Here is a 14,152-nt window from a genome sequence, read left to right on the forward strand (position 1 = left end):
GGTCCGAATCTGAATCAGGCACCACACAGACAAGAATTGGCTGTTGCCACAGGGTGGGGACCAAGAGCTAGCCTGTTTAATCAGTCGTGTCTCTGGGCTCTTCATCACAAAACAGAAAGATGTACTGAAAATAAGAGTGCTGGATGCAGGAGGGCTAGTGGTATGTGCTGATACCCTTCCTCCTATAGCAGACCTCTGCCTCCCTCTGCTGTTGGGAGGGTTGTACTTCCAAGATCAGCATTTCAGGGGACATTTTGGACTGCATCAGGAGAGGGTAGGCAAGAAAGTTACCCACCACTGACTGATATGCCTTCTGTCAGAAATTTCCAGAGGATCCATGCCAACATCTGTAGTTGTCATTTTCTTGCAAGTGTAATGAGGAGGGAAATAGGCAGCAGAGACTTTCTAACCATTCCATGTGCATTCTGGGAAAAACTTGCTTGCTCAACTCTTTAGCCAGCTTTAAAAGACAGGTGCCCGCCTCAGGAAAAAAGTGGCAGCTTTGTAGAGCTTATGTGAGCGATGCTCCTTCCCTTGTTTATTCCAGTTTGGAAAGATGAAACCCAAGAAAATCAGGCTAGGCAACATCAATGGTCTTCCAGAGTTAAGACACAATTAACGGCCTATCGTGTGGGTCAAACCAGCTGCATCTTTAAAAGTATAGTTCTGCACAGCTGCAGTATACAATCTTCACCTGCTGCAAAAGGTCACACCTCTTGAAACCACCGATTTTGGTAGCAGACAAAATCTAAAATGGTTGCTGTGGTCTCTCTCTGCCCCAGCACCCAGTGCTAAAGAGAGAGAGGGGGGAGGAGTGGTTTCTACAAACCCTGCTTGAGATGAAAATTTAGAAGCAGCCAGGCTGTAGCAGACTTCCTTACAGGTGGGACCTGCTCACGGAAAGCTTGGTGGCTGCTGGTCTGGCTGACAAAAAAACAGCCATTGCTCTGGGAGACCCAGGTCCAAGCCCAACCTCTGCCATAGGCGCCCTGTGTAATCTTTGAGTCTCTCAGCTCCAATTCATTATTTGCAACAAACATAATCCTATCCCAAGGAGATATAAAACAACACTGAGTGTTAGGCAGCTGCAGTGACTTGCCATATTTTGTCACAGGCAGTGCACTTCCCCTCCCCTCACATTCACAGTTCAGGTGTTCCATACTGTGATAATTCCTGAGGGGACACCTATTAGTCTACTTCAGCATAACAGAAGCCTAATATTTCATTCCAGCATAAATTTTTGTGGATGAGACAGTTGTTCTCAAGCCCCCCCCCTTTTAACCCCCCACCAATCACTCTATCAAAGAAATTGGGTCCACCATATAGATGTTAAATTTCCAGAAATTTTGATGCTGGAGGCGGGGACTTCTTGTTCCAGGGTTCCCCCCCACCCCCAGACCTTCACATCTCTATCCTTCCATAACAGAAACAAAAAGCACACTTAAAACACTTACTGGTGGATGGGAGGAGTGGGGGCGGGATTAGGAAAAACATTGAGGGTCCAAGGTTACTACTAGGACGCCAGAAGGTCACAGATGGATAATCCGTGGCAGGGAGGGTCGGAAGGAGATGGCATATCAAACTTGCAGACGCACATGGGAACTGAAGGACCGCGAATTCTTAGCAATCGTTATGAAAACTGCATCCCATCTAGACTACTTCTGCATCCCACTGATGGTCCACAACCAACCAGCTGAGAACCACTGGACTAGAGTTTACTTCAGTGCATCTGAAGAAGTGAACTGTAATCCACAAAAGCTTAAACTGGAATAAAATGATGTGTCTTTAATGTGCCACATGACTGTTTATTTTTCCATGTTGTTACAAGAACATCTCAGGCACTTCTTGGCTCGTGCTTGATCATAAGCTGCCCTGTCTCCTCACTCCTTCCTTTCCCCATTCGAGCCCTTTCTCCCTGCCAATCCATGCAAAGAAAAATCCACACTGTATCAGTTGTAACACTTTTTTACTGGGACCAAAAATAACATTAAAAAAAATTTCTTTTAGACACTGGACATTGTAATACCACGACAGCAAGAACAGTCAAGTCTTTTAAAGTGTGAATGAGGGTTGGGCAGGGAGAGCAGTTGAGAACCTTTCACAAATGTCAGTAACCCGCCCACCCCCCTGCAGAAACGGCAGTCTCCCTGCCACCTAAGCTACATTTTCCCTCTATGGCTCTAAACTCTGCCTCGTGCCCAAACCCACTGACCCCATTCCTTGCCTTGCCCAGCACTTCCTCATCACATTGCTCATCCTTTCCCCACCTGGTCGAAACAGGGTTGCAGGATGCACATGCTTTTCTGTCCTCCAGCATAAATTATTATTTTTCAAGTCCTTCAAAAACGATAACCCAAAGGATGCCAAGAGGAAGAGTTCGCCACTGCGTACTAAGGATAGAGCAAGATGCAAAGAGGAAGGTAGATTTGGGGGCAGCTATGATTTCCTACTGTTCTTCTTAAGCAACAAGCAATGGAATAAGTTGTCTACAAAACTTGTGGCATCTTCCCTTTTCTTAAAAAGCCCCAAGGGCAAGACAGACAACAGTTAGGGATGCTTTGGGTCTTGAATAGCCATCTGCTGCAAGGAGTGACTGGAAACCCCATGGTTTTCCCACAGTGCAAAAGGAAAGCCAAGGCAACATCTGTACAACATTTTACGTGGTTTGTAAATAATGCAGCAAAGACAGACTCCGTCTCTTAGATGCTCCCACTGCTGGCCTCCCCCTTACTGCCAAGGACAAAGGAGAGCGGCCCTTTTCATTTGCTATGCTCTGCAGATGGGTCTTGAGTTGCTTTCGGCGGGTACTTCCTGATCCCTCCCCACTAGTAGAGCAGGGAGAAGGGCAGCCTACGAACTCCAAGCACAGCTGACAGGCGCAGGCTGTGAAGCGTTGCTCAGTTGAGCAGTTTTAGCTTCCCAGTCACCTGATTCACCATCTCCTCTTCTCCCATAATGGCAAGGACAGTATGTGACCCAGACGGAACCTGAAACAGAGAAACCGTGACACAGGTGGTACAAATGCAGCGCTTAGCTGGGGGAGGTGGGGGGGGGGGGGAATGCTTTGAAACTTTTTCCAGGCATGATTTAAGGTGCTGTTTTTTGACCTACAGAGCCCTAAGCTGTCTGGCACCAGGGTATTCATAGGGCCACATGAAGTTGCCCAGAAATGAGATCTTCTCTGGAGACCTCTGGATGTTCCTACCTGCTGAGATCAGGCAGGTCGCCAAGAAGATCTTTTGTGTGGTGGCAACCCACTATTAGAATTCCTTCCCTAGGAAGCTCTACCTGGTATAACCTCTGCTATCGTTTACAGTGAAATCTGAAGCAGAGTTACTCCAATCTAAGTCCATTGATTTCAATGGGCTTAGAATGGGGAACTCTACTTAGGATTTCACTGTTAGTCACCCAGTTAAGAACATTTTCTTTCCCCAGACTTTAAATAGTAGTTAGTTCTATAGTTTCTATGGACAATGATTTCTATATAGATCCTTTTCAGGGCTTTTTTGGTGGTGGTACTCACCCAGTACAGAGGGAGAGCATTCTCCCAAGTCCAGCATGGGGGAGAATTGATGGAAATTGCTGTAACCTTATATAAATATTGGGCACCTTTTAAAAAAACAAAAAAACACTGATCTTTTTGGATTTAATGATGTTTTGCAGGTACATTACAATGATATATATATGGTTTGTAAAACTACTTTGAGGACTCTCCTAAGTGGAAAGACAAGGTGTAAATATTTTTAAAACAAATAAAATGAGAATTGTAAGTGGGAGTAACTTCACCTTGATCTAAATATTATTCAGAATGGGATTGTAGGAACATGCTAAATGCAACTCTTGTAATCAGAAGAGGATTAGAAAGGTACTTGAATTGCACTGACTAGAGCCAAAAATTAATTGGGGGAAGATAATTCAAGTTCTTCTTACTCAAAATCTCCTGCAACAGATTAAAAAATTATCTTATTTCATTTTTCTTTTTACAGTCTCAATTATGGATGCTAGTTTACAGGTAGTGATGGCAGAATATACCGAATTCAAAGAGGCAGTTCTCAGTACCAGTGATCTAGGCATTTATCCACAAAACTTCATGCAGTTCAGCAATGTTTGGAACTGAACTTTAAAAAAAACCCCACAGATCTGAATACTATAAACATCTGAACAAATATTGAGTGTGTTTCACATGTAGCTAATTACTATGAACGTAAGATCAGTAAGGCTGAAATTTTATAATGTGTTGCAAAACATTGGGCTTATTATCAACTAGTAACAAAGCCTGTTGTGGAGGGAAAATACAACGAGCTCTAGAAACGGCAGGGCAGGCAGGCCAGGCATTGCCGCCTCTGCCAACTCGATCGGGGGGGGGCAAGGTGCCGGGCCTGGCACTGCCCCCTTCTCAGCACCCCAATGTGGAGGGCAGGCAGCCTGGCATGCTTCTGCGCCTCGCAGCTGCCTGGTTCAGCCTATTCAGGCCAGATAAGGCAGCTGGTGCGGCAGGGACCGCTGCTGAGGCGAGGGAAGCAGGCAGCCTGACACGCTGCTGCACCTGCCAGCTGCCTGGTTCGGCCCCCTTCCCTCCCCAAACCCTGCACTCTCCAGGATTCACCCCCCAAATCTCCAGGTATTTTCCAAATTGGAACTGGCAACCCTGCTGGAGGCGCAGGGAGGGGGAGAGGAGTGGATCAGGCAGGCTGAGCATTCCTGTGCCTGCCAGGGCAGCTGGAGGCTCAGGGAACGTGGAGGGAGGAAGGGGATTGGGCGAGCTGAACGCTCCTGCACCTGCCAGCCCCAATGACTCACATCTCATCCCCACTAGGGGTGCAAGAGCATGCCTGCGCAGTGGAATCGAGTTGAGTCGTCTGGAACACGCTTTCTCAATTATGTAGTAAGATATGATAGATCCAAGAAGAAACCTTCTGAACATAGATCCTGAACAGCAGCTTTCTGATGTGAATTTGTTCAGAACCTTTTTCAATATTTACATTTCCAGCACTTCTACCTCCCATGAACCTGGACAGCATGTTGCCATTTTGCCTGAATATTTTGGCTTCAGTACATGCACAATTAACTCGCTAGGTTTTTCAAGGCATACTTATGCATAGTGAATTGAGAATATACACATGCCTGATTTTAGACAAAATGGTGTGTGCACACTCAGAGATGATCATGCACAATGCAATCTCGTGTTATGAGTGCCAGAATTACAGAAAAAGGCTCAGATCACAAATGCACAGTTATGCCCTAGGCAGGAAGAGAGATAACACTGTCAAAATACGTGGGGGAAGGCAGTGGCTCAGTAACAGAGCATCTGCATAGCATGCAGAAGGTCCCAGGTTCAATCCTGGCATGTCCAACTTAAAAAAAAAAGGACTGTGTTGTAGGTGACATGAAAGACCTCTACTTGTGACCCTGAAGAGCCATGGACAATACTGATCTTGATAGATCAAGGGTCTGATTCGGTATGAGGCAGCTTCATGTTACTCCCAACTTTTATACAAGAGATCTGAAAACACGGAGGCAGTTTCTGGCACAGAAACCAAAAAGGGGTCTTCCCAGTGGCCATGTGATACAAACTCTGCTCTCAGAACAGACCTTCTGATTGTCTGCTCTTTGCTCCAATATGCTGTGAACTTCTTTCCAAATTTGAAGAGAAACAAAATTTTACGCTCTCACAAGTTTTGCAACAGGGACATTAAGCAGGCAAGTATACACAGAGGAATCCAACACACATCATACATCCATCCCTGCGGAAGAATTCCACATCTTCCTTTTATCTATATAGGGCTTGTGTTCCCACGGAACTAGAAAACCCAAGATGAATTGGCCTGGTTCCAAGGCAGTTAGAAAACAGGCCTCTTCAGAACAGCTGGCCTGCTTACCTGAGTCCTTCCTGCATCTTGCACTAAGTATGTTGGCAGCTCCAGGCTCAAAGCCAAGGCATGCAGTTCTAGCAACTGGTCAGCACTGGATCCCTGAAGTACCACTTTCTTCGCACTGAAAAAAGCAAAGCGAACTAGAATATAAGATCAGCTTCCCCTCCCCAAATTCACAGCCACTTTTCTTCCCTCCACTAAAAAACATTGTCCAGGACAAACAAGCTGTGGAAAAAGCAAGTCCATTTTACCAACAAGCAAAAAAGAGACCATGTTGAAAGCTAGTTTCATTTCTTATGGCCTACAAAAAAGAACTCAGCAATCATTTTTGTAATGTTTGCCTATGTTTGGCTTTGGCATCTAGGACTTTTATGCCAGTTTGGTGTAGTGGTTAAGAGCAGCAGGACTCTAATTTGGAGAGTCGGGTTTGATTCCCCACTCCTCCACTTGACACCAGCTGGGTAAACTTGGCTCAGTCACAGCTCTCTAGAGCTCTCTCAGCCCACCCACCTCAGGATGGTTGTTGTGGGGATAATAATAACATACTTTGTAAACCGCTCTGAGTTGGTGTTAAGTTGCCCTGAAGGGCTATATATAAATTGAATGTTATTATGATTATTATTAAGCTGAAATATTTCCAGACTTCTGCATAGGACCGACAGATGTTAACACCTAGAATCTGTAAACGTTTTCCAAGTCCTTGTGAAGGAAGCTACAGGCATGCAAATCTGGTTGCCTCAGCTCTGCCTCCAAAGTCAGCTGAAATGTGGCCAGCATGCAGAACCAAAGTGAGCAGGCTTGGAGGCCGAAGACAGGGGAACTGTAAGGCGTGTACCTCACTCAGGCTAACAAAATGTCAGAATGCCAGACTCACTTGACCATGTTACACCTCCTAGGGGAATTCCAGAGGAAGCTTTAAATCCCATCCAAGTCTCTCCTCTTACATGGAGTGCCTACTCTGCCACTTTCAAAAAGCTGTGTGACATCCTGGTTGACTTAGTACATCTTGCGTGGCTCAGTGGTGGGCGATGCACACATACTTTGCCAGCAGAAGGCCCCAAGTTCAACCTCTAGCATCTTCAGTTGAAAGATCTCATGAAGCAGGTGTTGGGAAAGGCCTTTCCTTGTGCTGAACTAGATAGACCAATGAGAGAAGCGCCTTTTGTTGGCTTACCCATGTTCCTCCCATTGGCTAATCATGTCCTTGTGAGTAGACTTCTCCTGCATCAGCTGGAAAAGGCCAATTGCTGCATGCCCCACCTGGGCAGCAATCTGCAATGAGAAACATCAAATCAAGGAAAAGCAAAGAGCCTGGCAGGAACCAAGCCACAGGCACTGAAGGAGGGAGCCCCACACCTTGTCACAGCAGCCTACCTTCCAGTCAAATATCCCAACCAAACTCAGCTTGTAAGCATCAATCAGCAATATTGGGTCAGCTTTTGCAGTAACTGCTAGATCTGTCTCGTTCCCTTGTATTCTCTCAAATGTCTTTGCAATATGTAGCTCCAAAGGAGGAGAACTAAATGAAGAGCTCCTAACGATTCAAGAGCTCTTTCCCTTGCTTTCCGTTTCCCTTCAGTCTCAGATGAGGGTTCTGGATCACGTACGCATGTTGGCTACTGAAACCACAATCCCAGCAGGAGTTTTACCTTTCCAGTTCCCATGGACAGCTCCATGTTCACCACAAAGACCATCTTGAAGTAATAGCTGCCTTGGGCATCATCTTCTTCCTGGAAAAAGAGTTTCAGCAGATCCCTTTGACTGTAGCCACCAGCCTCAGATCCAGCACTGTGTAGTGGTTAGATTGCCAGATTAGGATCTACCACGGATGCTTGCTGGGGTGATCCAGCCTCTCTTTCTCTCTTTCAGCATAACCTACTTCACAGGGCTTTCATTGCAAAGATAAAATGGGGGGGGGGGGAATGATGTACATGGTGGAGTTATTCTGGAAGGTTTTTATTACTGACATCTAATTGTTTTTGAGGGTACAACTGAGAACTGTTAATTCTGTTGGTTTTTCATTGTATATTGTTTCTGTTTATTGTCATTGTAACCCACCTCGAGTCCAGTTTTGGAGAAAGGCAGGCTAAAAATGCTGTGAATAAATACTTGGAACGAGCATTCAAGATAGGCTTGCTTTCTTGACATCCAGTCTTACTGAATCCAGCCACTGAGTGTCAATGGGGCAGGCTCAATCTCCTTCTTCTAACACATAAAGAAACACCTAGAATGAGTCACACATTCCAGTCTCTTCCTTAGAAAAGCAGGTAGAACAATTCCAGAGCCACCAATCTTTATATTCTTACACCCAACTCAGTGGATATGTAAAATTCATAGAATTGTGCATACATCTGCCTGGACGGACAAACAGAGTGAAATGCTACAGTCCACTGAAGGGCTGTGTCACATATTCCACATGTGCAGACAACAAGGATATCCATCTAGAAGAAATTCAGGCTCGATTTATATATACTGAAGAATGCGTTGGTAGAATTGAGGTGGCAGAACGGAATGCACCTCTTCAGATAAGAGATTCCAGCTTTTAATGCCCTTTTGCACCCTGAATTCCATGCAAGTAGAAAACTAGCATGGCAGGTAGAAAGTGTCTAATCTTTGACTGATATGAACACGTAGAGATGCCTTCCAATGAGTCATGCCCTCAGTCTATCAAGGTCAGTCTTGCCTACTCTCACTGACAGCAGCTCTCCAGAGTCTCAAATAGAAGGCTTTCACTTCACCCACTAACTGATCATCTTAGATGGAGATGCCAGGGATTGAACCTGGGACCTTCTGCATACAAAACAGATGCTCTAACTCCTGAGCCACAACCCCTCCCCAAGGTACAGCTCCTCTCTCTTTCCTTGCAACAGGACCCAAACCCACTGCCTTCTGTTCTGTAAGTAGCAACTCAGTCCAAGCCAGCTGAGCATCACCCAGGATGACGTAGGCTATGCTGATTTTCTATTTGTGAGGCACCTTTAGTACAGGGATGGAGGCATTCCAAAATGCAAACCTCCATAATCTTCCCTGAGCCACCTGAAGTGGCACAGTCCATTTTTCTGCTTTATTCTGTCCTCATTCTCCTATGCATATAAAGCAGGCCTCAGAGGATTCTCCCAGGGTGCTTTTTTTAAAAAGGAGAAAGGGCAGGGGGTGATGGATTCCGGCATTCCCCAATTTCATGTTGCTTTCAGCAAGTCATGGACACATCAACTCTTCTCTTAGGTCAGGATATAACAGTTGAAGGCTCGAGGGACCCTTCTGCCTCTCAGTTGGAATATTTAACACAGGACTAGCTCTGGGATTCAAGCTACACCTAATATCTTATCTAAAGATCTAAAATGTTACAGCAGGACTCCCCACAACTCCTTGATGCTCCCCCCCCTCAGTATGAGCTTTTCAGAAAGGGAGAGAGAAGAAAAAAGGTGCATTTACTACTGAACATACAAGGTGGATAATATAAGAACAGAAAGCCCCGTCTTTCCATAAATGGCAAGGCTGTATGGTTTATACAGTTTTGCCATTTATGGGGGGAAATCCTTCTAATCTGTTTAAGTAACATTTAATAAAGACAGATCACCAGTTTTCCTTTTATTCCCCTTCCCCCCTTGAAAGGAAGCACGATTTCACCTAACTGCAAATTTGAGTAACATTAATCTTCTCCCTCTATTGCTTGCCACTGCTGGAATTAAGCATGCTTCCTGGGGCAGGAACCTGTCTATTTTTGCTTACAAAACTTGGTATGGCAAATGAATGGCACTAGATTTCTAGTACTAATATTATGTATTCAATCCACAGACATCAGGAGCACAGATGCCGAGGGAGGGAGGTAGATATATACACACGCATGCACACACACACACACACACCAAGAGTTCTCAGGCCTGATTTATGTACACAGGAGACTGATAGAATGGAAAGTACCACTGGGATCATGTTGCATCACATTAAGCTATCAACTTGTATGTTAAAAAAAAAGCAGCGCAAGTGGTGTGGGGGAGGGCAGTGGTAAGAACCTCTCTCTATGTTGGACTAGATTTATATCCATAATGAATTCTTTATGCTTTCCAAGCTGGAATCCACCAGAGTCTGAAGCGGCTTGGGCCTTCCTACCACCTCATTCTCCTGCATGCATGAAAGATGCATGCATGCATCTTTTAGAACACAATTTCTTTATTTTCCCTCTACCTGGAGTATGCAAATCCAACACTGTATCCTCAAAAATCACATCACACAAGTCTAACTTCTAAATGCTCTTGGTTTTCTATTCATCTGCAACATTCAGTATGAACCAGCCAAACTGTTAGAAACCAAAACATAATATATATATATATATATATATATATATATATATATATATATATATATATATATTTGGAGATGGAGACAGGTATTAGAGACGGTACATGAAAAATAGTAGTAGGCAAAGAACAAGGAGGAGAAAGCTTCCCTGTTCTATGCGTCGATAGCACATTTTATTATGTGTTAGCCATTTAAGTAATAAATACAAAAGACAGAGGCACAATGGCGGCTCCAGTTAGTTGGACTCAAGATCACCTTCGAAAAGCCAGCCTGGGAAACTACTGGGGGGGGGCGGCTCTGCATATGTTCGGCAGCGCCGTTTTGCAAACGCTATTCGGCCCAGGCCCATAAATTCTCCGCATCTGAAGGAGGATTTGCAACGGGGGCATTTCAAGCCTGATTTGATGCTTTGGAGGGAACAGAAAAGAGACAGCGATGAGGCACAGGGAGGAGGAGAGCAGGCCAGGACCCGAGTTCCGGCAGGGCCAGAAAGAAGCTGAGCACGGGGATTCGGGGGAGGTACCTGGGAATCGAGGCCGCTACTGAAATAAAGCTGCGCGGCCGCTTCAGCGGATCGACCGCCCGTGAGAGCCAGAGCCTGCGGGAAGAGGCGATGAGAAGGCATGAGCACCGCGGATCCTGCGGCCGACCCTCCCTGCAGCCGCCCCCCCCCCCCCGCCCGCGCCGCATCGCCACGTGCAAGCTCAACTCACCCGCCGCGCTTCGGCCTCCGGGATCCCCAGTTCCACCAGCGGCGCGACGAGGGTCTCATCGACGCCGAACTCCGAAACCAGAGGTTGCGACTCCATTCTTAGCAGCTGGCGGCGCTCTGCTCTCCTATTGGCGGCTCTTGATGACACCCGCCCAATCAGAACTACCCGCCTCAATTGTCACCGCCTGGGGACCAATGACCGCGGCCGTCTCGGAGAGGGAGACCAGTCGCCGCGCCCGCCATCCAGAGCGTGGCTCTTTTCATCCTTCTGGTCCCACAATTCCAAGGGTGTGGTGTTCTTGCGCTTTCACACGTGACATAAAACTGGAGACGCAGGCCTGTTTGCGCGAAAGCGAGACTCACACGAGACTTTAAAAGCTAGTTTTGGCTTAAACGGCGCGAATGTCAACAACCTTCCTCGACCAAAATGCACGTTTGAATGACAAACGCCAGCCTATTCCTTTTCGTGAATAACAAGATCTCATCGTTCCTGGCCCAGTTCCATCTGGAAGCGCTCCTCCCGCAGCTATCAACTCTCTGAATTTATTTGTTTTCCATGTTAAAACATGATGTGGCTCACAACATAATTTGAGACCATAATTACCACACTTGATTTAATAGATCAAAAGGCAAAATCACATTACGCACAGTCTAAACTGAAGGAGCAGGGAATTTTTTTATGCATTTTTAATTGTAAAACTTTAGGAACCAATTTGGGTGGGGTTGAAAAGAGGATTAAAAACATAGATTAATCAGAAACCGCGAAGATGCTAAGGATGCTGGTAATGCAGGATAAAAGGCTGAGCACCATTTGTAGAATGAAAGTGGAGGGGGCCAAAGACATTTTGAGGTGTCCGCAAATCCAGTTGGTGGCCCCTCGTGGGTAAAAGTTAATGAGACTTATTTCCAACCAATTGAGCATAGGATTGCATCTCAAACAAATGGCAATTTGTTGGCCCCTAAATTTGCCTTGTAAGAAGAATCCCATCACCCTGCCTAATGTGAGTCTTGTTTCTAGCATGTTGTAGGCATCATAAATCAGGAATAAATGCCTGCTGCAGCCATAGTATTAGCTGGTTAATGCAAATCACGGCGCAAAGTTCAGCAGGTTGGCACATATCCCACGCATACACATGCACACCCCTTTGGTACTTGGCTCTCTTAAATTTGCCAGGTTACTATGGGACTGGAACATGGTCTAAAGGTATAGGATGCAGCAACTTTGCTGAAGCTAAGCAGGTTTGGATCTGTGCCTCAGTGGGAGACTGCCTGAGAATCCCATGTCTGGGATTACCCTGAACTCAGAGGATAGGTAAGGGTGCTAACTCTGGATTGGGAACTGCCAGGCAATTTGGAGGTGGTGCCTTGGGAGGGCAGAGTTTGGGATGTGATGCCAGAGAATGGAAACAGCAGTGTCCCTTTCGACAGGCTCATGACAGCAGCCAACTTTTGCTGGTCATGACCTGAGGCTCAATGAACCAGGGCACTGAAGGAGATAAAATCCTAACCTAGCAGTGCTAGATGCCGGTTGAGAGTATGGCATACAGCAGGACATATTTTGTAAACCATACTCAACAAACAGAGGGGAGAAGGCTCTAGATAGTGCTGATGCTTTGCCTCCACGGTAAAAGGCAAGAGGGCTTAAAGTGAAGGAGTTATGCCAGAGATATCAGATTTCCTGATTGCAAATTTTCAAAGAGATGGCGGAGATCCGAGCTATGAGGTGAGACTGGAACAATATGGGTATATTCTTGTTTTCCCATTGCAACTAGTAGCAGGGCTTGGGAAAGGGGGGTACAGTTTTGATCAACTGTGTGGTGGAAAAAGTTGAACTCTCCTCCGCACACATCCCATATTTCTGCAGTGCCATAGCCATGATCCAACTGGAAATCTTTAACAAAAGTTGGATCATGAATCTCCCACGTAACCTCTGATTTGGCTGTTCAGGAACCAATTAATTTCTACAAAGCAGAAATGGCTCCGTTGCAGTTTGGGAAGTATGGACAGCGCTTGAGCATTTCAAGTGCATCTTGGGGAATAAGTATACTATGCGTGTAGATGGTCCTAGGTTCAGTCTCCAGCATTTCCAGTTAACATAGGAAGAACCCTGCTTTTCCAGTGCCCCATCTACTCCAGCATGCAGTTTCATATAGCAGCAAAAACAGTTGCCAAAACAAGCCTACCTCTGATGTTGCCTCCCATCATTGGTAGTCAGAGTTTTGCTGCCTCTAAATATAGAGGATCTCTTTACCATGGCTAGTAGCCACTGATAGATATCTCCTCCATAAATCTGCCTAATCCCTTCTTGAAGCAATCAGTGCCTGTGACCACCAATACGTCCACTGTTAATGAATTCCACAATTTAGTAATTCATTGAGTAAAGTTTTTCCTTTTGTCTGTCCTGAATCTATGGCCCATCAGCTTCACTGGGATGATGTGTAAGATCACTATACAAAACCCTGGAGAACCCCTGCAAGTCAGCTAAAGTAGATCTCAATTGCCCAATGGTTCCAGTATCGATGTGTTCAGCACTGATGTATTGAGCATGTGCTTGTTGCTTACAATCTGTTGTGATCTCTGAATAACCTAAGGGTTTAACTTAGAATTTGTAGCTGGTTGGTTATAACTATCCTATGTCCTCATTGTGGTTTGTACTTGTGAAATGTGAATTCACAAACCATGTTTTGTTGGGTAGCAATTTCCCACCCATTCACCTGGGCGTTGAGACGTGGCAGTATAGGGAAGTTATCCTCCCCTTGCTGGGTGGCAGGAGAGAGGCAAGAAAGAGATCGGCTGAGATTAATGCACAGATGGAGATTTGTTACTTTACGGCTGGCAGACGAACCAGAGTTTGTTGCCCAGACTGTTTAAACAAACAAACTTAGGCTAAGTTTCAAAGAACAGAATGGGGAAAGACCCCTGGCTTAAGATCTTGGGAAGCTGCTGCCCATCAAGAGTGGGCTATACAGGCCTAAGATCCGAGACTGCTCATTGGATACTGTGAGGCAGTTCGAGACGGCTTCGGATTTGAACTAGGGGCCACAACAAGCTCAGCTTTGCAAACTGTTCTGATGCAACGTTAATAATAAAGGAGATGTGGCTTGGCTCAGTATCAGAAAGCAGCAACCTGCCTGGTACATTTGGGACTAGGGAGAAAGCCTGTATTCCTGCAGGCTGTTCTTTCCAAGCAGCCTTGAGCCCCGTCATCAGTGGCGACGAGGCTCAGGCTTCATTTCTAAAGTAAATGGTAACTCTCTATGCATTT

General features: G+C 45.7%; 1 protein-coding gene and 1 non-coding gene across 2 annotated transcripts; both read right to left on the reverse strand.

Annotated features, from left to right (window-relative positions):
- Positions 1-1,949: 1,949 nt before the first annotated feature.
- LOC129326972 (probable peptidyl-tRNA hydrolase 2) lies at positions 1,950-11,122 on the reverse strand. Its single transcript, XM_054975320.1, has 6 exons — positions 10,889-11,122; positions 10,699-10,773; positions 7,523-7,603; positions 7,048-7,145; positions 5,880-5,994; positions 1,950-2,987 (listed from the first exon to the last, which is right to left on the reverse strand). Exons 1-6 carry the CDS (start codon positions 10,982-10,984, stop codon positions 2,898-2,900), a joined length of 555 nt encoding a protein of 184 aa, XP_054831295.1. The 5' UTR covers positions 10,985-11,122; the 3' UTR covers positions 1,950-2,897.
- TRNAT-UGU (transfer RNA threonine (anticodon UGU)) lies at positions 8,633-8,705 on the reverse strand. Its single transcript has one exon. It is a non-coding gene; the product is annotated as a tRNA-Thr (tRNA).
- Positions 11,123-14,152: the final 3,030 nt, after the last annotated feature.

Source organism: Eublepharis macularius, chromosome 4 (assembly GCF_028583425.1).
Source record: "Eublepharis macularius isolate TG4126 chromosome 4, MPM_Emac_v1.0, whole genome shotgun sequence".
Taxonomy (NCBI): Eukaryota; Metazoa; Chordata; class Lepidosauria; order Squamata; family Eublepharidae; genus Eublepharis; species Eublepharis macularius.

Coding starts and splice junctions, on each gene's coding strand:
- LOC129326972 (XM_054975320.1), bottom strand. CDS start 10,984: ATGGAGTCGCAACCTCTGGTTTCGGAGTTCGGCGTCGATGAGACCCTC. Junction 10,774..10,888: donor CGGAGGCCGAAGCGCGGCGG/GTGAGTTGAGCT, acceptor CTCTTCCCGCAG/GCTCTGGCTCTCACGGGCGG. Junction 7,146..7,522: donor TGTCCATGGGAACTGGAAAG/GTAAAACTCCTG, acceptor TTCTCATTGCAG/ATTGCTGCCCAGGTGGGGCA.